Below are 26,686 nucleotides of genomic sequence, written 5' to 3' on the forward strand. Positions count from 1 at the left end.
AATCCCTAAGGCAGTCCTAAATTCTTCAGTGAATTTGTGCCATTTCTTAAGAAAGCTTGACAAGTCATTAACTGGATTATAGAAATCTTACCTGGACCATGGATGAAGGCCATAAGACCCACCAGATTGGTCATCATACTCACATACCTTATAAGATGTAACGAACAGATATTGTCCAGGGAAAAAGATATGTTCAAGAAAGAATGGTAGAGAAAAGGGAAGAAGGTCTGTTGGAGGTGTAGGAAGAAGAGGAGGAGCAGGACAAAAGAGAGCAGGAAGTCAGGGTTCAGAGGGCCACGAGGGAAGACAACCACAGTGGGGTCATGAGATAGAGAAGAGAAATGAAGCTTGGATTTCAGATCCACCAATTTTTTATTAGTTCCTTTGAAGGTATCCTTAAGAGAAGCCATTTACAAAATTTTCTGTCTTTTAGAGTTGTCTTTATACCAAACAAACAAGCTAACTCTTGGTATTTAGAGTATTTGGGTCCTTTGATTTTAAGGTACCAGGCAAAAGATTATCTAATTCTGTTTTTTGGTTTTTTGTTTGTTTGTTTTTGTTTTTTAGACATGCCCAGGCTGGAGTGCAGTGAAACAATCCTGGCTCACTGCACACTCTGCCTCCTGCCTCCCGGGTTCAAGCAATTCTCGTGCCTCAGCCTCTCGAGTAGCTGGGACTACAGGCATGCACCACCAAGCCTGGCTAATTTTTTTATTTTTAGTAGAGATGGGGTTTCACCATGTTGGCCAGGCTGGTCTGGAACTCCTGGCCTCAAGTTATCCACCCGCCTAGGCCTCCCAAAGTGCTGGGATGACAGGTGTAAAGCACCACACCTGCTGGATTATCTTATTCTTATCCCATTTCCCAGACTGTCATGTGAAGAGAAATGTAGTAAAATTCAGTGTGTGACATAGCCCAGAGAAGTACTAGTACACTGACTTAAATACGGTATTTTTTACTTCCTCTCATGTAATTAACCTTCCCCATGGGAGTATTTTGTTTGGTTGCACAAATATAGTTTGGTTAAGGAAATTATAATTGTAAGCAGTATAAATTTATCAATAGTTGGTTTTTGAATCCATTCTACTTTCCAAAAGAAAATTACACAGAACAAAAAAGTATTCCTAGATGTTTTTCTATAATGCCACATAGTCCATGTCACCAGACCTGATGGTGAGGAAATAGGCAACATAGACTTACCTGTAAGTTGCCATGTGTGTATCTGATCTGACACACGTTTATACACAAAAACTCTGGAGTCATTTGGAAATTTTGCAACTCCAATATGATATTATTCTCTTTAGTAATTCTGTCAATCAGTTGGGATCTGCAAGATGATTGTGATAAAAGTTAATTGTGAGTCGTAGCATATTTTTTTTAACTGATGTAATGATTATTATTGTCCTAAATTGACAGGTGAAGTATGCTGTCCAGATGAACAGCACAATCGGGTTTCTGTTGGCATTGGTGATTCCTGCTGTGGCAGAATGCCGTACTCCACCTCAGGAAACCAGATTTGCTGTGCTGGGAGGCTTCATGATGGCCATGGCCAGAAGTGCTGTGGCAGACAGATTGTGAGCAACGATTTAGAGTGTTGTGGTGGAGAAGAAGGAGTGGTGTACAATCGCCTTCCAGGTAAGGGGCCCAGGTCTACCTTTCAGTAGATGGAGGATCTGAGAAGCAGAGAGAGTGAGAAATTTGCCCTTGAAATAAAACAAATAAGTAATTAAAGCTCACATTGGTTATATCTAATGCAATAATTAGGAACATGTTGTTTAACAATGTAATCTCCCAATTTTTACATGTATCTCATGTATTTCATAAAAACACATCAATTTTTTTCCTCTTCAAAAGGTCATGTCCTCCAAAAAAAATCCCACACGTGAATGCATTGGTTATGAATGAAAAGAATATTTCCTAGCAAATAGCATACAAAATTATTATAATGATATTTTGTTATAATTCTTATACTCCCTTATTCTACCGTATTAAGCTAACACTAATATAAATAACAATAAGTATCATTGAATGAATACTAACAGACACTGTACCAATATTTTATATATTATCACCTCAAGTAATCTTCACAGTAATCTTACATGATAGGTACTATTAATTATCTACATTTTAAAAATGAAGAAACTGAAGTTCAGACATTAGATATTAGACATTAGTTTCCACTTGCTAAATACCACACAGTCAGATCCAGATTTTGGGAGGCCTGACATTTATGTTATTGGAGGTAGGGCTTTTAAAGACAAGAAAATTAAAATGTGAAGTCAATGTTCACAGCATCTTCACCAGGCATGGATTCCATCTCAAGAAGCCACTTTCTTTGCTCCTCCCTAAGAAGCAACTCCTTATCTGTTAGTTTTATGATTGCAGCAATTCAGTTACCTCTTCAGGCTTCACTTCTCATTCCAGTTCTCTTGCTATTTCCACTACATCTGCAGTTATTTTTTCCATTTTGAGTCTAAAACCCCTTAGTCATCCATGAGGGTTGGAATCAACTTCCTCTAAACTCCTGTTGATGTTGATATTTTGACTTCTTCCCATGAATCATGAATATTCTTAATTGCATCTAGAATGGTGAATCCTTTCCAGGTTTTCAATTTACTTTGCCCAGATCCATCAGAGGAATTACTATCTATGGCAGCTATAGCTTTACAAAATGTATTTTTAAATAATAAAACTGGAAAGTCAAAATGACTGCTTGACCTATGCTGTGTTAATAGGCATGTAAACATTAATTTTCTTGTCTATTTCCATCAGAACTCTTGGGTGACCAGATGCATTGTCAGTGAGTATTAATATTTTAAAAGAAATATCTTTTTTCTGAGCAGTAGGTCTCAATAATGAGCTTAAAATACATAGTAAACCATATTGTAAATAGATATGTAATCATACAGCCTTTTTGTTCCATTTACAAGCACAGGCAGAATAGATTTAGCATAATTATTAAGGGCCCTAGAGTTTTTGCAGTGGTCAATGAGCATGGGCTTCCACTTAAAGTCACCAGCTGCTTTAGCCCCCCAGCAGGAGAGTCAACCTGTCCTTTGAAATTTTGAAACCAGGCATTGACTTTTTCTCTCTACCTATGAAAGCTCTAGTTGGCATCTTCTTCCAGTATGAGGCTATTTCATCTACAATGAAGATCTGTTGTTTAGTGTAGCCACCTTCATCAATGATCTTACCTAGGTGTTCTGGGTAACTTGAGGCAGCAGTTTCTACATCAGCACTTGCTGCTTCACCTTGCACTTTTATGTTATGAAGATGGCTTTTTTTCTTAAACCTCAGGAACCAACTTCTGTTAGCTTTCAACTATTCTTCTGCAGCTTCCTCACCTCTCTCAGCCTTCATAGAATTAAAGAGAGTAAGAGCCTTGCCTGGACTAGGCTTTGGCTTAAGGGACTGTTGTGACTGATTTGATCTTCTATCTATACCACTCAAAATGTCTTCACATCAGCAATAAGCCTGTTTCACTTATTCATAATAATTGAATGATAAGTGAAATAGAAATCCTACCTGGACCATGGTTGAAGGCCATAAGACCCACCAGATTGGTCATCATTCTCACATACCTTATAAGATATAATAAAGAGATATTGTCCAGGGGAAAAGACATGTTCAAGAAGGAGTGGTAGAGAAAAGAGAAGAAGGTCTGTTGAAGGTGGAGCATTTTGATTTTCTTCAAGAACTGTTCCTTTGCATTCATAATTGGGCTAACTGTTAGGCATGAGAGGTCTAGTTTTTGGCCTATCTTGGCTTTCAACATGCCTTCCTCAATAAGCCTAATCATTCCTAGCTTTTGATTTAAAGTGAGAGATATGAGACTCTTCCTTTCAAGTGAACACTTAGAGGCCATCGTAAGGTTATTAACTGGCCTAATTTCAATATTGCTGTGCCTCAGAGAATAGGAAGGCCCAAGGAGAGGGAGAAAGATAAAGGAACGGCTGGTCTGTGAAGCAGTCAGAACACAGAGGATACTCACCAACTAAGCTTTCTGTCTTATATGGGCAAGGTTCATGACACGCTAAAACAATTATAGTAACATCAAAGGTCATTGACCACAAATATAAATATAAAATATAAAGATAAAAAATATAAAAATATAACAAATATAATAATGAAAAAGTTTAAAATATTGTGAGAATCATCAAAATGTGACACAGAGACACGAAGCAAACACATGCTATTGGAAAATTGGCACCAATAGACTTCTTGATGCAGGATGGCCACAAAACTTCAATTTGTAAAAAAATGCAGTCTCTGCAAAGTGCAGTAAATCAAAGCACAATAACATGAAGTATGCCTGTGATACTAAACTACTATATGCCTTTTTAACTCTCATTCTCTCCTATGTGTACAGCAGAGCTTTTCAGAGGTTACATGGCGTGATTTGCAACAGATCGAATGCAGAATCAGAAAGAAAATTAAATTGCCTTCTCTTAACTAAACATTTAAAAAGCTTGCAAAAATGTAACACAATGTCATTCTTCTTACTATTTTTATTTGAAGAACATTTATTTTTCATAAATATATTAGCATGTTATAGATTTATTATTTTATGTCTAAATGCATTAATAAATAAATATTTCAAAAATTTCTGCCGTAAGTTTTAACACAGTACATATCAACAGGTAAAACCCATATAAACAAAAGGTATTTGGGGTCCTCAATAATTTGTAAGCATATAAAAGGCTCCTGAGACCATAATTTGAGAACGACTGCTTAAAGTCATAGTAATGTCTACTGGAAAATTATGGCAATTAATTAGTTATCCTGTACTATGACTAACCAGTTGAATACCTCCTCCTCCTTTAGATGAAGTAGCTAATAACAGGTCTATTAAAGATAGAACCAAGGTGGCAGGGAGGATGCAAAAGTGTTACCTCCTGTATACCCTAATACATCAGAGTTTAAAAATGACAGCAAAATATTTGATTTTAGTGTGCTTGTTCTTCTGTAGCTTTTTAAAAGAATCAGTCAACTGCCATACTCCGTCCTTTGTTAAATATATATTACGTAGTAACCATATTCAGGATATCATTCTTGGTACTTTGCAAGTGTAAAAGTGCCCAAGATTCCATTTTTATCCTCAAGAGCTTACAACTTAATCAAGGAGAAAAGTGCCTACAAGGTTATACACAGGCCATAAGAGAGGGATGAATGCATGCATATTCTTAAGACTGAGAGATCACTCCAGTCAAGGTAATGAAGGGGGTTGTTCCATTGGACTGGAATCTCAAACAGTGAGTATGATTTTGGCAGGTGTGGCTTGAGCTAAACTGTGAAATTAGCAATCTGCAAAACACAAATAATAGTGAGTGATTTGGTTTACAGGAGGTATACACCCTGTGTAAGGAAGAAAGGAGATAAATCTGAGTAGGCAAAAGGATTTGAACATTATTTAGCACTCAGGGAAGAGTCAATATGATGATAAGAACTGTAGTTTAAGATTAAATTTAGGTGGCAGAACAAATGCAAAAGAGAAGGAAAGAGAAGTCAGAACACCACTGGCATAAAGTAAAATACATCTGTTCTAAGAAGTGGAATGGAGGTTACTGTCCACTAGGACAGTGGTTCTTAACTTGTTTTCCTTTCGAATCTTTTGAAAGTTACAAACCCTCACTCTGAATAATAGTGCATAGAATACACACAAAAATTTGCCTGTAATTTTATCCACCCTTGAACTCCATCCATGAACTCAAATTTCAGAATCACTTCTTTATTTACTTCAAGATGATGTAGCATGCCAGTCAAACATTTCTTACACAAATGGTGACAGCCCTCAACTCCTGTGAATCAAGATAAGCTCTAGAGTTTATCATGGCATTCTACAGCTCTGCCAACTCTGATCATCATAGTGGACTGAAGGAATAATAGTTTTACAAAGGGAAAAAAATCTCTTTTTATTCTCTTGACCTTCCTTCCTGCAGGTTGCACTGAAAAGAGATTCCGCATGTATTTTTCCTCCTCTGCTGCCATTCATTCCTGTAGCCCCTAATGACTGTGACCTTAATGACCTTCCAGAATATCCATATGGCCCTTTTTCTCCTCAACCTAGCAACAAACAGCATACCTGCTACATAAGGGTTTGGATCTCATAATATCGTTCCTCAGCCTGGCCTCGCTCGCTGCCTGGCATTGTGTGCCTGCCATGAGACCGGGCTGGCTCGTAAAACATCTCTTTATGTACTTTATTACTTAAACTCTTTTATTTGCCTGCAGGAGCCCTTTAACAAAATCACATTGAATTGACTTTCTCACACCAAATCAAATCTCCCTGGTCCCAGTTCAGTTGTCTTTGTCAATATGTATTTTATAAATGGAGTGAATTAACAGATGCTGTTGGAACAGAAGTGCTGGGGCGGCGTTTATGTTTTTAGTGCTCTCTCTGGGCAGATGCATTGTGTAGAAGTGTTATACAGGTATCTCGGGATGAAAGTCGTGCACATCATTTCAGTGGATATGTATTCTTAGCCATTTTCATTGAATAGATTTTAAACCTATTTATTACTCATTTTTTTCTTAGTGTTTGCTTATATGGCTTTATCATTTATGCCATTAATCTTGGATTGGACTTGATTATATCCCTTAGTATGAAAAGGTGAAAATTAAAACCTCTGTTTCATTCAAAGAGGACATATTTTTCTATTAGCCATGGGAAACTCATCATGAGATGACTTTGGAATATATTGACTTATTTATATTATAAATTTTGTCCATGCGGCCTTTGATGTGAAACTCGGAGTTCAAATTGTTTCAGAATACAAGACTGAGTTTTCATGTCCTGGACTCTGACTTCAGTAGAACAAATGACTATCACTGTTTGTTTCATAAGATGGGAATTTGGGAATTTTTCAGAGGGAAGTATAATCACAGAAGTCTACGGTGTAAGGGTGGCATTGAAAAAACATTTCCCTGGAAGATTTCCATAAAACAGAATGATTTTTTTTTGGAAAGTGTAATATATCAGTGCTATAAAATGTATCCAGTGATTTGGGGAGCATTTTTACTCTACCCTCTGTTTTGTGGTGGTAGTCACAGAGCCATCTACTGGTGAAGACAAGTGTGAATTTCTTTTCTTTCATGCTCTGCCACAAATGTTATACATTTGTCCTAAGGATGACTAATCACAAACCTTTTTTTTCTTCTAGGCCTAAAATATCCCTTGGCTTAAAATTTGGTCCCCATGAACAATCTCAGAGTTTCACAATGATTTGTCATATTCCAGACTGGATTTTACTACTATACTATTTTTATCTCAAAGGCATGATACATAATTCTTGGTCTTCTTTAAAAGAAAATGGAATCCCAGTTTTGCAGTCTTAACTATTTAGAAATTCATCCAACAGATATGTTTATAAATTATTTTCTTTTTAGACATAGATATGAAATAAGCATTAGTAACATATTTGAAGTATTAATAATATTGTGAGTAAAAATTTTTTCCTCCACTATTTTCTCAGTTGTGTCCAATCAATGGAAACCACTGGAGATATAGATATATATATATATATATATATATATATATATATATATATACACACAGTTTAGAAAGACAATATATTCTTTTTCATCTGAAAAATAAATATATACTAGTTTAATGTGTACTGTACCACTTTAATAACATCTGCATCTTGTTCAAAGACACGCTCCACCTTCGTACAAATTTAATGAAGAGGCTCTGGAAGAATGGACCAATCCATCAATAATGCATGACCTATTTTGTTTTTCTTTGGGCATATTTAAAATTGTGCATTCCGCGTGTCAAAGTTCAAAAGTCAAGTGCTACATGTGATAAATTAGGTAGGGGTCAAAAGTTATTGCAATGTAGTTTCGGAAGATTGTCTGTCTCTGAATTTGCAGCTCATTCATGCTGAAGTGATGCACTATGGGAATTACTACCAAACTCTGCTCCGCAACATCTGCTCTCCCTAAGTGAGTTAGTGCACGTCAGACATCTTTATGTCAGAATATTGCAGTGATGGATGCAGTCTTCAGAAAATGCTGCATAAAAATCTGGTGTGCCGTTCTGGCCATTAAGTGAAATTACTATTTAAATTAATGGCACTGTCACAGTTTATCTGTGCAAAGAATGAACGCTGATTAGGGTATTAAGTAATTAGCAATTTATCACACTGGAACAAGGTTGATAATAATTAAAGAAGTAATGGTTTACCAAGGAAACTAGAAAGGGAGTCACTTCTTGTTATGTGAGTGAAATCTTGGCTGAAAATTTCAATTCAGTAATACAAAGATGAAGCTCTTGGTGAAAGAAGGCATCTTTTTTTTCCAGTTTAAAAACAGTTCATTATCAAAATTTTAGTTGACCTGTCAGAAGTCCCTCAGAGTGATCAGATGACTGATTAGGAATTTCAAATTAGGTCAATGTCTGCAATTTTATTTTATACTTAAAGCACAGTGAAACCATGAGGTAATTTGGGAATGGGAGGGGGAGAATATATTCCGCTCCCTAAAGGGCCAGTTTTCAAATTTTGATTGCCCTTTAAAAGAGAAACATGAATTGTCTTATGAAAACTGCCAGAGAAAAAATTAACAGTGAAAGATCCATGGTTGTATTTAAATGTCTAATCAGAAGGGGCAGAAAAATGCCCAAACAATATAAAACTTGAAGCTACGGATTTTTCTTTTTAGTTTATGTGTGTGTGTGTACACTCATGTATGTATATATTTATATGTATTTGTGCGTGTATATATACACATACATATACATACATACATATCTACACACACATAAATATGTGTATTTGTGTGTGTGTATACTTGAACATACACACATATATGCCCACCATAATCAAGACTCAGACTAAAATGAGGCCTGCTCTGTGTATTTATTTGAGATAACTTTTCCTGGAAATGTTAAAACAACTAAAATTGTAAATATAGCAGTTAATTTTTAAACCAATTACTGCGAAGAGTTATAGCATTAGATAAAAATGGTATGCCAAAACTCTGTTAGGATCAGTGTATACCATTAATCATAAATAAGAGTTTTTAACATTGGAGACTTTTGTAAGTAAAAAGATGAATGAGAGTGTTCTTTGGAGTCATGTGTGGATAAACATCTTTCTTAAGGCATGTGCCAAACCAATGTCTACTTCCAATGATTTTTTTAAAAGCACTTTTGATCTATTATTTGAATGTCTTTAATAATGTAGATGTTTACACAGGACCAGATTAAACAATTCAGGACCCCAGGGCACTTTGAATTTGAGGTTCTTCATGTTATCAGTCGGAACTAATAATAAACAAACAAAATTCCAATTAAAATAAATCATTCATCACATTGTGCTGCTATATAACTGGATATAAATTCTAATATAAAAACACTGTGACATGCAGTATAGGCACCTTGATTTCTAGCTTGATCTGTCTCTAGAGTAGTGTTAATTTATTCCTGCTTCAATGTTAAAATTTCTGCCATTTCTCTTCGATGGCAATATCTAAATGATGCAAACGCAGGCAATTAAACTGAATTTGGTGGGAGAAAATGTCTATCTGGTATCTCAGGTACATGTGTCTTTCATTTAGATGCGGGGATCAGTGATCCTCTCTACAAGGTCTTTCTGCCGCTGCCCCCAGCCTGTCACCTATGTCTGTGATGGGTCTAGAACAGAGTGTGGCTCAAAAAATAGTGGCTGATTAGTGCACCTGATCAGTGAACATGCTCAGCTGATTTTAAATAAATACCAAATCCATCTCATGAAGAAAAATGGTCACCATTGCAGCTAAATTCACAAGAAACAAATATTTGTACCCTAAATAAAGCTAAGCCAAAACTTTCACTGCTTCTCCCGTAGGGCTTCAGGTTCTAGGATGGTGCTACCTTTCCATTCTGCCCGGGCTCTTATCCCAGAGTACTTGGGTGACCTTTTCTCCCTTATGAATTTCTAGAGCTTTCTCAGAGTCCCTATAGTTTAACTAACCTTCCTCTGCAACAAGATGTTATCATCACAAAATGCGCAGGCAGTTTTCATGACAGAAATCCTATCTCTTTTTATGGAGCATGAGAGAAGTTTGGCCCAGCTGAATGATTTTCGAACACTTCCTCTTGTGTGTTCTTTTCCTAATTAGCGTCTAGTGCTCTTGGTAAGAAGGACCCTCACCGCACATTTAAATCACCTTGGTAGGGAAATGCTGCTACCTTAGGTATTGCACCATTTCAGCAACTGCCTGAGTCTGACATTTTTATACCAAACTTTATAGCAGCCTCAGTTTTCTTCCCTTTTTCTATTTCATATTCATATATAACATTTTATTGTTGCAGGGATGTTCTGTTGTGGGCAGGATTATGTGAATATGTCAGATACCATATGCTGCTCAGCTTCCAGTGGAGAGTCTAAAGCACATGTTAAAAAGAATGACCCGGTGCCAGTAAAATGCTGTGAGACTGAACTTATTCCAAAGAGCCAGAAATGCTGTAATGGAGTTGGATATAATCCTTTGAAATATGTTTGCTCTGACAAGATTTCAACTGGAATGATGATGAAGGTAATTGATAGAAAAGCTCTCGGAGGCACTGATTTGACAATGGAGAGAGAAATACATTGTTCATAACTATTTTTCTAAAATAGGAATATAAAAACTCCTGTGTGCATTATTCATTTTCACATTACATCCATATTAATACCGAATGAGTTCACTATGATTGATGTTATTGCAATGAATTCTAAAGGAATTAATAATGATTAGCTGTTCTCAGGGAAGCTTTACCCAGCACTTCAGATTAGTGCAGGACTGAAAGTCTGTGTGCTGCTGAAAGAGCCAGCACAGGTCGTCTGGGGCCTCTGCATGGTGCCATTTCATGCCTGGGAGCACTGTGGATGGAGACAGGAGGAAATTCCCGCTTCTTCTCCCTAGCCCGCCAGCCATCATCCGCCACTTTCCTTTGATAGAGACCTTAGATCCAGCAAATTCGCTTAGTTGCATTTATATCATATTCCCTTGGACAATGCAAGATGAGCAAATGCCTGTGTCAAAAGTGAATGAATAGGCTTCTGGGTGTAATCACTTATGTTTTTATATGGTGATGGTTTGTACACAGCCATGTCATGTATGTGGGTATTAAACTTGACCCAGGATACCAGAAACCTATCAATTTAAGGAAAGGACCATGAACACTTTAAAAACAAACATGCTACCGTGTTCTGTAGTAGTTTGTCATTATAAGACCACTAAAAATGGGTGTCTTGGTCACAGACAATGGAAGGACCCTTGTTCAATGAGGCAACTACAGAGTCCTTGTGTGGACCACATACACTTTGTACACTTTGGGATGTAAAATAACTCATGAGATCGTTAGAAGCCCTGCAAGCACTTTGTATCAATGAATGATTAAGATAATACATAAGGTTGGTTAAATCATTCTAATGAGGACAATATTTCTCCATGCTGAATCAAGTAGTGTGTTATACATAATAATGTTCAGTCTATAGGTTTCATTTTGTTTTCTGAACACCTACCACCTGGAGACATTTATATCCTGTTCCAATCTGGAATGGATCACCATGGGATTTTTGCATAGCTGGCCCATTAGGTCTTCCCTAAGCTATCAACTCAGGAATTCCTTGTACCTCTTTCCTGTGTTGATTCCCCTGTTTTGTTGTTGTTGTTGTTGTTGTTTTGGATTCCAAGTTTCATTCCATTTGGAGAATTGTCTTCTTGGAGGGTAAATTTTTTGAGAGCTTAATGTATAAAAATACTATTATTTTACCCTCCAACGGGATTGACAGTTTGGTTTGATATACAGTTCCAGGTTAAAAATTATGTCTACTCAGAATTTTGAGGCATTTCTGCATGTTTTAAGCTTCCATTAATATTTTGATTCCTATCTCTTTGTTGGTAACCATGTTTCTTTTCCATGAAAGCTCTTGAAGATGTTCTCTTTATCCTGCTCCTCTAAAATTTCATGACAGTGAACCTCTATGTGGAAGTTATGATGGTTTCTTTTTGCATTTGTTTTCTTTTTTTGTGATGAGAGCATTTAGGATCCACTCTCTTAGCAAAGTTTTTTTTTTTACATTTCAATTCATTATGAGTTAGGCAGTTGTCTTCCAAGTAACATCTCTAGAACCGAAGCCCCTTCCATCTTGTGATGCTTCACGCAGCCCTTGGATCATAATGGAAAAGGTGCAAAAGGGGACAATTGCACACAGAAAGTTCATACCTGGATATAGAGTACATCCTTTCTATGTACTAGTCACACAGACATATCTAGTCAGGTGGCTTCTCCTACTGCAGCCAGGTTTCAACATCCCATGTTCCCAGAGAGAAAAGGGACACATGGACATCACTGAGCACGTTGCATTGTCTCTGCCACATTCATCTACTTTCCAGCTTCCAAAAAGGTATGCACTGTCTTGTGTGTATTATTTTCCTTCCTTTTTTCTTAGACTTTCAACATGTAAACCATTATTTTACTGTCATTTAGTTGGGCTTTTAGAGGATAGATAGATAGATAGACACACACACACACACACACACACACACACACATATATATATAGTGGGATTCTATTTATATAGTGTCATCTTGGCTCACTGCAACCTCTACCTCCTGGGTTCAAGTGATTTTCCTCCCTCAACCTGCCAAGTAGCTGGGATTACAGGTGTGTGCCACCAAGCCCAGCTAATTTTTGTGTTTTTAGTAGTGGCAGGGTTTCGCCATGTTGACCAGGTTGGTCTCGAAATCCTGACCTCAAGTGATCCACCCACCTCCGCCTCCCAAAGTGTTGGGATTATAGGCATGAGCCACTGCGCCTAGACCCACTATATATTTTTGAATTTATTATTTTGAGCAACTTAGTAAGAATAATTCAACTTATTTTATGTAAGAGAGAGGTTGAATGGAGATCAATTTTAATAGCAAAAAGTATTCTAAATACATTATGCTACTTATATAAAGGAAAGGCAAAGTAGATCTCCACATGATAAAACTATTACCTTATTTATAGCTCCTGTAATGTGGCATGATTAAGTATTTAATTTCCTTGGATTAAAACAAAGTGGTACTTATCAAAAACCATAAAAAGCCTGGAGATTTGTCAGAGAAAATGTTTATAAGCATAAATAATTGTAATTATAATGACAGTTCATGAAACATTTATATTTTTAAAAATTTGGATCAGTAATACTTCTAATGGGACCAACTTCCCTAACAACACAGGAAGTATAAATTCTCAAATATCACATTCTTTATTTTCTTTAAAATTCCATAGGAAAGTAACAAATAGCAAAAATAAAATATTTGTAGTGTGTATACTAAGTTTAAAGACTTATTGGTGTTATCTCATTTGAGTCACACAACAAACCTTGGTGGTAACTTTTGTCTCCATTTTCCCCACTGAAGAAGCTGAGGTTTTGAAAACATAAGTGACTTGCTCAAGGTTACAGAGCTGGGAAGTTGCAAAACTGAAATTTTAATCTCAATCTGTGTCATTTCAAATTCATTGTTCTTTCTAGTATACAAACTGCCTTCATTTCTTTTTATAAATTTTGAAATATTCATTCATCAAGTAAGTTGAGGAAAAATTTCATTTGAAAGTCACAAAAGCCTACCCTATGTATGTCTAAATGAAATTTTTAAATACCCCTCTCTCTCTCACCCCTACCACTTGACTCAGGAAACCAAAGAGTGCAGGACCCTCTGCCCAGCATCTATGGAAGCCACAGCACATTGTGGCAGGTGTGACTTCAACTTTACCAGCCAGATTTGCACTGTGATAAGAGGATCTCACAATTCCACAGGGAAGGCATCAATTGAAGAAATGTGTTCATCTGCGGAAGAAACCATTCATACAGGGAGTGTAAACACGTACTCTTACACAGGTAACAGAAAACAAGCTGTCTGCCCATGGCTTAATGGGGTTAGTGAGAAGCTGCTGAAAATGCAGATTTATTTCACTCTGACATCAACTCTCCTTAAGCCGGTATCAATACATTCCATCATACTTTGAGGCCAGCTAGTTACAAGGTAATTAAAGGCATAATCTGGATGTATTCAAAGTCAGTAGTTTAAAATGTGTTAAAGTCTATTTAAACAAGGTTGTATTCCATATTAAGGTAAATCTGTGGAGATATCTGTGACCTTTACTGCTATATCCAGTTAATTTACAATAAACCCAATTTTCTTTTTCAAAAGCTACAATGCAGCTTTCACTGAATGCATTGAATGAATATTGCTATACTCTCAAGCGGAAAGAAGGATGAACCTGTCTGATTAATAATAAAATCTAACAGTGCTATTCTGAGGACGAGGTAAACCCAAGCATGACGTTTTTCCAAGATGGCTGGTCATCTCGAAAACAATAACCTTTGCAGTTATTGTAAATATTAATTTCTATGTACCATCTTGGCCCTGCTGAATTAGTCCAAAATGGTGATGCTTAGTTTTGGCTGAGCTGTGTGAGAAACACTGTTAAGTTCAGAATTATCTCTAAAATTGTTGTGCCATCAATTAAATTTGTATTACTCATCCATTTACTTAAGTCCCTACAAAATGTGTTCTTGTTTTTTGAAAAATCAATTTTGTGCGTGTGTGTGCGTGTATGTGTGTGTATATATATCATCTATCATCTTGATTAAATAGAATCCACTTAAGTGACATAATTTGAGCAAGCTGAGGTTACATAAACAAGCAAAACATTGCTCTATTCTATCATGAATCATCATTGTGCTTTACTCAACCAAGGGGCAATAATGGCTAACCTCAAGAGTGCAGAAAGTAAGGTAGGCTACTAAGATAGGAGGAAGACTAGGAAGGGAAGAAAGGAACAGAGATAAGGTTGATAGAACGTTATTTAGTCTCAATGTTATACTAGGTACTTTTTTTTTTATTATACTTTAAGTTCTAGGGTACATGTGCACAATGTGCAGGTTTGTTACATGTATACATGTGCCATGTTGTTGTGCTGCACCCATTAACTTGTCATTTACATTAGGTATACATCTATACTAGGTACTTTAAAACCTCATCTCAGATACCAACAAGGCAATCATATAAATATGATCATTTAACAGATGAGGAAACTGAGGGTCAGATCTGTAAAAGTTACTCACCATGAGAAAGAAACATATTCAAATAATGCCATCATCAAAAGAGACAGATTTTGAAGACTCCACGTGGTGTAGGAGCTCCCTTCAGAGTGCTCCAAATGCATTTCAAGCTGTTCTTCCACCTGAAATGTCCTCCTTTATCATCCTACTCAAGGCCTAGGTCAAGACTCATGTCCTCAGTGCAGTCCCTGTGCTGCTATGGCACACTGTTCACAAAGCTCACTAGCTTTCTCATGTGTCATATGGATTTGGACACTTGTTCCAGCTCTTCTATTAGGTTGAAACATCCTTATGAATAGGGCATTTTTGTTTACCTTTGCCTCATTATTTGGATTTAGAATACTATACAAACAAAAAAATATTCCTTGGAATGAATTTAATTAGGAGAGGCCTCAGATAGAGGACAATTTGTCCGACCTTCTATCATGTTCCCAGTCCCAGTTATAGATTTAGGTCATGGACTTTCATTTTAAAATTATTGAGTTTCCATCTAAGAGAGTTCTCTACTTTTATCTGCCCCTTGTAATCAAGATCAAGATTTTGAAGGGCTTTTAATACATACTTGCAATAGCCCTCTCCAGAAATGAATAGATGTTTCCACCTACTGATATAATGTTATGAGGGCTTTTAAAATCCATATTTTAGATTGCTTTGCCTGCAGAAAATACTATAAATTGAATATGAAAAATAACAAACCGTTCTTTTTCATGAAAGATGTTCAGCACACAAGTGGTGCTATGATAATTCCATTGAGAACAATTTAGACTAAGTCAGACTCTTTTAGAAACTTACACTTGAAAGCTGACACCAGTGCTGACAAAAATTTATTCATTTATGCAATCATTTATTTATCAAAACGTATTTATTAAATACCTACTAATAACTAGTCACTACATTAGGACTAGCAGCTATGATGACAAACAATAATTTTCATTGGGATTTCAACCCTATATGAAGAAAGAAGGAAGCAGCAAATGAGATTTGAAATGGTAATGTGGGCTTGAGGATACAGAGTAACAGTCATTACCAATAAGTAGTTTAATTTGCTGTAGCAGAAATGTAAAACATATTGACCATCTGAGGGTAGGTAGATGGTCTAGGCAACTGAATCACACAAGGTCATTCAGGGATCCAGAATCCAGAATGGCAACCAAAGGTATGCAATTTTCTCTTTAAAAAATGATGTGGAAGTTGTCCATGTCTTTCTATACTCCTTCAAGTATTGAGATCTGAGTCATGTGACCACTACAAGCTACAAAGAAAACTGGCAAATGTGGTTTTCTAATCAGGAGGCCTCTGACCAGGATGGAAGGGAGAACTGAGGACTCATGGTAGCCATCACAGGCAACAAGTGGCAGATACCCTCTGAGCAGAAAAAATGGAAAAAGAAGATAATGCTTTACATTTGTAGAGCAATCTGCATTTTATGAAGTTCTGCCCCATAATTTATTGCATTTTATTTTCATATTAATTCTATACATTGGGCAGGGAAGGGTTTATTGTAAGGAGATGTATATAAGGAGAATGTCTCTCAATTAATCCAAGCATAGGGACTTAAAATTAACTCCATGTCCAATGGAGATGAGCAGGTGGCCAGGCAGCCAAGGAGAAAGGCCTCCTTTTCTGATGCTCAATCTGAGAAAGAGTCATCCAGAAGCTACCACACAAAAATACATACATACATACTCAAAATTCATCAAATTAGAGACATGGAAAATAAATTTAAATAATTTAACTTTCAAGTAGGTTTTTCGGGGGAAATGTGTAGCATTGGTATTTCCGAAGTTATTAAAGCTTAAATGGAACTAAGACTTTGGGGACACAACTGAATCCCATGAGTGTTCATCTAATACAATTTTTACCAGTTTGAAAAGCTCAGCAGGTTTGGTTTTATTGTTTTAATAAAGTTGGTTGGTTTGTATTTTGGTTTTCAGTTCTGGCTTTTGTGGAAGAGGGAAGGAACTAGATAGCAGAGTATGCTTTCATTTTTATTCACTAACATGGTACCATGATAAACTAAGTTTCAAATCCTGTGTGTTGTAACAACATTATAATCCATATGATTTAAAATTTTTAAGTAATATTAACAAAGTAACAGAAAGTAGTAATTTGTAAGTTTTATGATACTAAAACTATAAAAGAATGTTACCAAACCTTTCTCATGTAGGAATCAAAAGTACATGAATTTGTGAAGCATTAAATCTTATTATACATGATTCCAGTGCTTTTATTTTTCATGTATTTAATATATCCCTCTTTCTCTGCTCAGAAACAGGGAATTCTATTTTGTGCAATTCCATATGCCTGCATCTAATAAACACTTTAAATGTTACTTATATTTAGAAAATAAAGATATTAGAGTTTTATTTATATAAAAGGGTTTAGAGCATTAAACATTTATTTTTAAATGTCTATAGAGTTTTTGATACTCACTTTTAATAAGACGGTTAAAAAATAAAAATAAGAGAAACCTCCCTGTCTATTTTTTCTCTTTCCAGATGTGAACCTCAAGCCCTACATGACATATGAGTACAGGATTTCTGCCTGGAACAGCTATGGGCGAGGACTCAGCAAAGCTGTGAGAGCCAGAACAAAAGAAGATGTACCTCAAGGAGTGAGTCCCCCTACGTGGACCAAAATAGACAATCTTGAAGATACAATTGTCTTAAACTGGAGAAAACCTATACAATCAAATGGTATTGAGATACCTTTAAAATACAAATAACAAAATCCCATAAACTCATAAGAAAATTGAAATGAGTATAATCTACATTTAATTGCCCTATGCATCTAACCACTAGAAAAGTATGTTCCGATAAAGGGAACTGTAATTATGTGCCAACTAATCACTCACTTTGTGGTATAGCCCTCGTAAATTTTTAGCCTAAATAAATAAATAAAATAGAAGTAAAAGTTCCTTGAATCCCAGAATGTATCTGAGCAGCTTTCAAAATAAGCAAGGCATATTCAGAGAAGGGGAAAGAGTTTTAATATTGAAAGTAAATTTGTTTCATAGTGAAAGGAAATAAACACAAATGACCCTTTGATCATTTATGTCAAAAATCCATCTCCTCCATAGTAGTATAATTAGGAACTGCTTGAGATAGCAATATAATAGGAAATTAAAATTAAATAAAGCTATAGTATCGCATTTCTTCCAAACACTAAGACTTGTTAAGTTGTTTGCAAATAGTTAAAATGATATGACACTCAAATGCAGTCATTTTTCTGCTTCTTTTAGGTCCCATTATTTACTACATTCTTCTTCGAAATGGAATTGAACGTTTTCGGGGAACATCACTGAATTTCTCTGATAGAGAGGGAATTCAACCATTTCAGGAATATTCATATCAGCTGAAAGCTTGCACGGTTGCTGGCTGTGCCACCAGTAGCAAGGTAAGAGGAGTTTGCCTAAACTCTGGGAAAAGGGGTTCGGTGTGAAGATTATCTGAACATCCAGGTTGTGACTGCTTTTTCCATTGAAGAAAACAATGCACCTCCTCAATGTAGTGTTAAGTAGGGTGTTCATATGTCACCTTAACTGACTGCTAATACCTATGCCTGGATGGAGAGATCATTACAAGGGAGATTTATCCAAATATCAATCTTGTGTTAATGAAACACAAGTGAAATCTCGAAGCAGTACCATCTTTTCTTCCACATCCTTTCCTCACCAACCAATTTTAGGTAATCTATAAATCTATAAAAATGTCCAAATCATTATTCGGTTAAAGAAAGTTTCTTTTTAAATATGATATGAACAAAAATTGTCTGATTTTGAAAAATGAAGAAAAGGGCAAAAAAGCCCAGCACGGAAAGCAAAATTGTTCCAAGCCTTCTGCTATAGCCTTGTCAAGAAATAATGAAGACCTGAATTTAGGCAGCAGAGGTCAGAACCGAGAATACAGAATGATACAACAGATGTGGGGGATAAAATCTACACAACTTGGTACTCAATTATATTTACAGAAATAAAAGGAAAGAGTCATGGATATTTTCAAATCTCTGCTTGAGTAATTTGTGGATCATGGTGCTATTCTGCAAGCAACTTTTTAAAAAAGAGAAAAATGTTGAAGGTAAAAGAATAGGATTCTGTTTTGTTAAGTTTTGTAAAAAATATATTTAAAGAGAAGGATCAGATAGCAGGGTGGTGGAAGCAGATAGTACTTGACACTTTATGTGAAAATATCCGGTCAGAAACCAGATTGAGAAGTGACTGAAGTTTCTAGAAAGATCTGTGTGGGAAGTCGAAGTAATGAGTATAAATATGGACATGGGAGGAGAATAGAGAGGCACAAATGTGGAATATTGTGGATGATGAGCACTGGGGAATGCTACCAAATGAAAAAGAAAGAAAAGCCCACGAAGAAGACTGGAAATAACCAATCAAACAATGTGGGAGGAAAATAAAGAAAGGGACATTTCATAGAAGCCAGCCTCGACAGAGGAAGCCCAGGAGGAAGCAAACTTACATAGAGTAGCTCTGATTCTTTTCATATGCTTAAAACTTTAGAAGAGTAACATCTTTGCACACTGTGCAAGAGCCATCCAAATGAAACATTCAGCCACACTGCTCAGCCACAGTGCAAGAATGCAACATTTTGTTCAACAGACTTCTAGAAACCTTTCTGAGTGAGCCACCATTTAGATAGATGGCAGCTGATTGGCCCAGTCAAAAGTTATTAGTCCTAGAACAATTCCATGCTTTTTGCATAGGCACACCTCATGCCTGCTACATGCAAAGCAATTGTTTACAAAGTGAAAAAAGTTAATTCTATGAAAAAAGCCAATTTTTGTCCAAAACTATGTTTTGACAATATTGACTAAATAATTGCTTGATTTATTTATTTTTTTCTTCTCACTTGTTTCTTTTTGTAGAAAGTTGGTGCAGACGCTATAAAGTCATCCTAGGTATCATGGGAAGAGTACCGAAATGTCTGCCCATTTATTTTGTTCAAAGCATATTATATGCAAGCAAGTTCAGATGTGGCTTTTGCTCCATATTTACTGGTGCTTAAAATGTACAAAATCAGGCTGTTAAAATGCAAAGACACTGATGGGCCATATGGAAGAGAGTTATCAAGAGTTCTCTAGTAAGACAGTCTGCCAGCCAGATTTTGCTTGTTTAAACACTGAGGGCTGCACTCTGCCATCAAAATTGTTGTTGAACCTGTTGTAATAAGTGGTAGTATGAGACTTATGTAATATATTCAAGGTCAGATTTCATTGTTTAAATAGGTTGGGAGGGAAAAAAATGAAAAAAAGGGAACTGCTTCTCCAAGCCCCTGCTAATGATATGCCAGGCCAGACAACAACATTTTAAAACAAAAGTGACATTCTCATTGATCAGGATAGCTAGTGTACTATTACAATAAATTGCTGCTTAATTCCTATGTCTTCAGGTAGTTGCAGCTACTACCCAAGGAGTTCCGGAGAGCATCCTGCCACCAAGCATCACAGCCCTAAGTGCAGAGGCTCTGCATCTGAGCTGGAGTGTCCCTGAGAAACCAAACGGCGTCATTAAAGAGTACCAGATCAGGCAGGTTGGGAAAGGTCTCATCCACACTGACACCACTGACAGGAGACAGCATACGGTCACAGGTGAAAAAAACAAAAAAAAAAGGAATCCTACTGGAGGAGTCTGTCACTGTGGTTAGGGGGGCAAAGCATCCCAGGGGTGTGTGTTTGATATATGAGGTCACTTCGAAAGGACGTGTTCTCTTGACATATGGTCAGGTCCCACTTATCCATGCTAATAGAAGAGCCCACACTGGCAGCAATACGCCACAACAGCAGATAACTTCAGAAATAATTTATATTTGGCCTTGATATGCATTATGTGAAGGGTTTTTGCATCAGTATTAACTTTTTTTTTCAAACAAACAGTAAGATGCATTTTCATTCCCCAAGGATATACTCATAGTTAATGGGACTAGGATAGCCAAGAATATACTGGAAGGCAGGGGAAAATCAGCCAGAGGTTAACATTTGTCTATCAAGTGGATAATTAATACACAGGACTAGTTGACAGTGGAGTCATTGTGACTGTTTGTTAGTATTAGGAATGTTAATAGCAATTGTGTTTTTTAAATTTATTATAATGTTTATTATCATTAGCTTTAATAATATACTATTAGTACAGTACAATGATATGTTAGATAATTGCTAGTAGTGATTATGATAATAGTTAACTGGTTTTAGCTTAAATGCCACTTCTGAAGGGAAGAGAAGCATTTTCTGACTTACTTGGTCAAATAGCTTCTCTAACACACCACCACATCACTTTGTTTTATTTTCATCGTAGACCTCTCACTGCCTGATATTTTAGTGTTTGTTTTTTGTCTTTTTATGTCTCTCCACACTTGAATGTAGGCTCCAAGAGAGCAGGAACGTTATCTACTTGTTCAGTGTTGTACCTCTAGCACTTATACTCCTGAACACATTAATAGGAGCTAAATAAATTTGGGGGGAAGAAATGAATTTAATATGTGCCAGATGCTGTCCTAAGCATTTTGCATGCACTATATGCAATTTGATTCTCCATCACCAACCTAAGATGTAGAGTGAATTACTACCTTCATTTTACAGAAAAGAATACTTTGAGAAGTTAAGTAATTTAGTTCATTATTCGAGTCTGCTGAATCATCCCAAACAACCCTGTTAAGTTTAAATTCTAAGACCATGGGCAAGATTGTATAAACTTTCCCTTTTTTCCCATTGTCAGCCACCTCCTTCCAAGACTTCCCGAGTGGAGGACCTCCTTCCATTGGACTGCACTTTTTGCAGGGGGTGTTGATAGCACAGATAATGAAATTCACAGAAAAGTGCAGAAAGGCCTTGGAAAAATGTGACTGATTTTTCCTAAGAAGAGACACAGGTTACACTTACACAGGGTGGCAAAATAAATTCATCACTTTTCACTCTTAAATGCCACAATTCCCTAACACATAAGCCAGCATTCATTGACAAAATCTCCAACATTTTTCCAAACGGGCCGTAAACCTGCAGAAGGTGCTTAATACAACTCGTGGCCTGGCACATTGTATTCCTTACCTCAAGATCCTGGGCTAAATCAATGATGATAGTGTTGAGGCTGGGTGCTGTGGCTCATGCCTGTAATCTCAGCACTTTGGGATGCCGAGGCAGCCGGATCACCTGAGGTCAGGAGTTTGAGACCAGCCTGGCCAACATGGCAAAACCTCGTCTCTACTAAAAATACAAAAATTAGTTGGGCGTGGTGGCGTGCATCTGTAATCTCAGCTACTCTGGAGACTGAGGCAGGATAATCACTCGAACCTGGGTGGCGGAGGTTGCAGTGAGCTGAGATTACACCAATGCACTCCAGCCTGGGCAACAGAACGAGACTCTGTCTCAAAAAAAAAAAAAAAAAAAAAAAGATAATGGGGTTGGGAGAAACCCTCATATTTGAATGATCAAAATTATTTCTTTTATCTCATTTTACTTGAAGTGGAAATCATCACAAGTGATTGAAATAATGGTGTTTTACATAATAAAACCTTACTTCTATGTGGTGCTTTATCATTTAAAGAAACATTTGCATTTTGACTTCTCTGATACTCATCACATCCTTGTAAGAGATGTTTTTAATAATCATATTTGAAAGATGAAGAAGAAAGCCGACCTACTCAGAGTATCCAAGGCATTCACTGCTTCTATCTGAAAGGAAATCAGAATATCATTTCATTCTCCCAAAAATGAATTGCCAGCTTGCAGTTTTCCAGATAGTACACTAAGTGATCTAAAATAAGACTGCTGCTCCTAAGATCCTCTCACATATAGGGAAGACTAACAAGAAAAGAAATAACTGAAAACAGAACTCTATACAGGATGCAGTAGTGAAAAATCAAATGAGTCACTTGGAGTAAGCAATGCGATGTTAATTACAGGGTTTTGAAAACCAACTTTAGGCACATTAAGACTGTACCAGCAAAGGTTTCACAATAATTGAGATATAAGGCTAAAGAAATTTCTTCTTGTAGTATCTATCAACTTAACCAGCATCAGCTTTGAATTGTTGCCACTGCATTGGTTTGCATTTTTTAGAAGTCAGCATCTATACACCAACAGACCAAATTCAATTGAAATGTTCAAACCAACAGGATTGATAGCCTCGTTAATTATAAAATAATTGCAAAGATTTTTCTCTAAATAACTTCACCCTACCAGTTCTTCCTTTCATTGACATTTTTAATGGCTATTTTTATGTCAAAGTAGATTTCATACACATATCTTGGTGCCAGAAATCCTATTATTAGGATAAATATTTTAAGGGGTTTTTATATAATTTTAATTTTTACTTAACAGTAAAGATCATAATCTGATAAAAGTCTTCAGGAGTCATTTGACCAATCTCCCTGTTCTACTTTTGTTTTGTTTTAATTTCTATGGATATTGTTTTAAATAGATGTAGAGAGTATTTCACTTGCCCAATACAGCCCTAAAGAGGGATTTCTTTGTAGAATAAAGAAATAAGTCCTCATTCAGCAAAACCTTACCAAGTGCAGAGCCTCCTATATGTAGTTCTTTGGGGACAGGAATGGTGCTAGGCATTAGATAATCTGAAACTTGAGATCTATATAATGTTACTCATCTGCCCAGGAAAATTCAGTTCCACGGTTAGCTGACTGACCAAATGTAGTACTGAAGTATTTTATGGTGTGAATGACTGTTTTACTGAGTTCACGGAATGAACTAAAATAATCAAATTTATTTTCTATTCCATCTTAAATGTTTGATGGAAATGCTGCCTGAACCCCCTAGGATAAATGTTTTGATTTTCTCATCATTTCCAAAAGGTTGGCATTCCCTAAGCAACACAGCACTAATAAAGCTGTAGCACTAGTCATCCTGGAGCCTGAAAATCTAGGTCCTTAGGAATGACAGGAGGGAAAGGGAGCACCTTGCCTCAGCCCCATCGTCTCCATGCTTATTTTTAATTACCTCAAAGCTTTAGAAACATGATCCCGTAAATGCTTTGTGGGAATAGTGGCGAATGCACTCATCATGTGAAATCCATAAATTGCTTATAATCCTCTCAAGATGTTAAAAAAAGCATTAAGTAATTGAAGACAGGAAGTCCTCGGTTAATTATTTAGAGGTGTTATCAATGCTTTAAGTAAACTGAAGCGTTTTCTGCTATCTCACTGAGCTGAATACCATGGGGACGAAGGAGTAGCAGCCATCATCTTCTCATATTCGCTAATGCAAACAGCGCATGGCAGCTTGTCAATAAAAGACCTTTTCATATCATTTATTACTAAACACATCCACCATCCTGTACAGAACAATTTGGACATCAGTTATGGCATTGTTTCACTTTGGGCTACCTCTACATTATACATGGGCCTCCTAATGTGAGTTTAGGAATAGAAGAAAGGATTAACTAAATAATTAAGGCCACTGAGAAAAAAAATGAATTAGTCGTGTCCTGTTTAGCATCAAGTATAATAAGGGCCTATGTGTCTCTTAACTCTGGAAAACTATTTTCAAAATAATTAATTAGAAATTACTCATCATTGCATTTCATTTAAAAGGAAAAACCCACCAGCATTAAATTAGCAAGGAAAGAATAATTTACTTTCCTTTCTCATCTTCCTAGAAGTTAATGAAAACTTTGTGTGCTAAATAGAACAAACCCTAACAATGCTGGTTGTAGCAGAAAATGTAAGACTAACGTTATACTGAAACAAATATCTTACACTTGACCTTGGAAAAACAGAAAACATACTTTAACCACCAGTACAACAAAACATAGAATTTCTTTGTAAGGGATTTTATTTTTAGATAACTCTGCTATATGTTCCCATATTATCTTTGCTCTCATAGTAATTATCACATTTTATTCTAATAGCCTTTCCTCTTGTCTCTGTTCCACAATTAGTAATAAGTAATGCTTTTTAAGTACAGAGACAGTAGCTTCCTGTTTGCCATTGTGTTCCTGGTACCTATCACAGTACTTAATATATTCAAAAAATGTTTGTCGAATGAATAAATACTGAATAGTAAACTAGTATTTGACTACATTCTGTTTTGAATGGAGATAAAAATGCCACTGTCAAACATACTTAAATCACAGACAGATCTGGCAACAAAATTGTGGGGTCCAGTGAGTGCAAAATGAAAATGAAATTGTTCAGAAATCATTAAAATTCCAAGACAACGAAAGCAGAGCATAGAAGTAAGCTCATGTGCTTCCAAGCATGGTACCGTGTTTGATTGCACAGTCGAAGCCCACCGAGCCAACCCTGATCTCCAGCAGTCTGGACTTAACTGCAGTATATGTCTTTAATTAAAACAGATAGCAAGAAAACTAGGATGGTGATAATGTCCTCAAAAAGCTTTGGGAGTTTCTTCTATGGTTGTTTGCAATGCTCCAGGCTGCATTCCCCCTAGTTACTATGTAACTACTGACCACCAAGCATTGGGGACCTGTGAAAATAGAGATAAGAATTTATTTTCTTTTCATTTTTTCAACTCTGAGAACAACTAAATTTGTGCCTGGCCAAAAAAGTAAAAAAAAAAAAGGAAAAGAAAAGTGTAGCATCAACTACTTTTTCGCGTTTTAAAACCTGCCTAATGATAAAATATTAAGGCCAAAGAGCTATAATTGATAGCTACCTAGACAATTATATTTTTTAAAATTCCCCTTAAATCCCAGATATTCCAATGTGCTTTGCCAGATACTAGTTCTGTTTTGTCACTCCAGTTCTGGCCACCCCCTTCCCTCTGCAATGTCTTCATTGTCTCAAGTTTGAGCAACATCAGATTTTGCTGCCACTTGACATCACATTTTGTTTTTAGAGAAGAAAAGTCTGCCCGGAAATGCAGAGAAGAATCCTCAGACTAGCATAACACTGAACTTGAAAGAGGAAAAGTATTTATTAAAATATTTATTAAAATACTGTCACTAAAATCAAAAAATATATATCAAAAATATAATTAATATATAATATAATATAAAAATATTATATAATATAATATAAAAATAATATTATATTTTTGTTGTTATATTTATTCCAGATATACATCAAGACTATTATTTAGACACCACCAAGGAAAAAGGGTCTTTCCTTGGTGGTGTCTAAATAATAGTCTTAATGCTGATGTATATCTGGAAAGAGAGTCTGCCAAAGAAGTGACTTGTTTAGGAAAGGCATCTTGGGATCAGGAAGATATTGGAGACAGGGGCCTAAGCTATGGCCCAGAATTTCAAATGAAATATAGAATTAATAATGCAAGTTAGCTTATAGCAAGTAATCAGAACTAAAAGTCATGAAGTGATCTTACCAGCATGTGCAATGCAAGAGTCCCTTTGTTTTGATGTTTTGATGTTCAGTTCATATGAGGTAGCAACTGAATTCATTAAGCATGAATACAGAAAATGGACAGTACCAATGCTGCTCAAGGGGGGGGGCAAGAAATTGGCTTGGGTAAGTGGAATGGGCAGCTGTTGAGATTGTGAAGGATGGTACCATCCAGAAAAGATGACTTTAGCATGTGAGCTCCTGAAATAATCCTTAATCAAATTCTGTAAAACAAATTCTAATTTAAAGGTATCTTAGATGTCTGTAAAGTAATTCCATGAT

General features: G+C 36.2%; 1 protein-coding gene across 1 annotated transcript in view; it reads left to right on the forward strand.

The window, feature by feature from the left end:
- Positions 1-26,686, forward strand: part of USH2A (usherin) — a 795,293-nt gene that overhangs the window by 613,013 nt on the left and 155,594 nt on the right. Inside the window, exons 50-55 of the mRNA XM_012506628.2 lie at positions 1,417-1,635; positions 10,295-10,518; positions 13,649-13,853; positions 17,579-17,776; positions 18,322-18,476; positions 20,483-20,681. Coding sequence (XP_012362082.2) covers positions 1,417-1,635; positions 10,295-10,518; positions 13,649-13,853; positions 17,579-17,776; positions 18,322-18,476; positions 20,483-20,681 — 1,200 coding nt within the window. The remainder of the gene's footprint in view (positions 1-1,416; positions 1,636-10,294; positions 10,519-13,648; positions 13,854-17,578; positions 17,777-18,321; positions 18,477-20,482; positions 20,682-26,686) is intronic.

The sequence above is a fragment of the Nomascus leucogenys genome, chromosome 5, assembly GCF_006542625.1.
Source record: "Nomascus leucogenys isolate Asia chromosome 5, Asia_NLE_v1, whole genome shotgun sequence".
NCBI lineage: Eukaryota > Metazoa > Chordata > Mammalia > Primates > Hylobatidae > Nomascus > Nomascus leucogenys.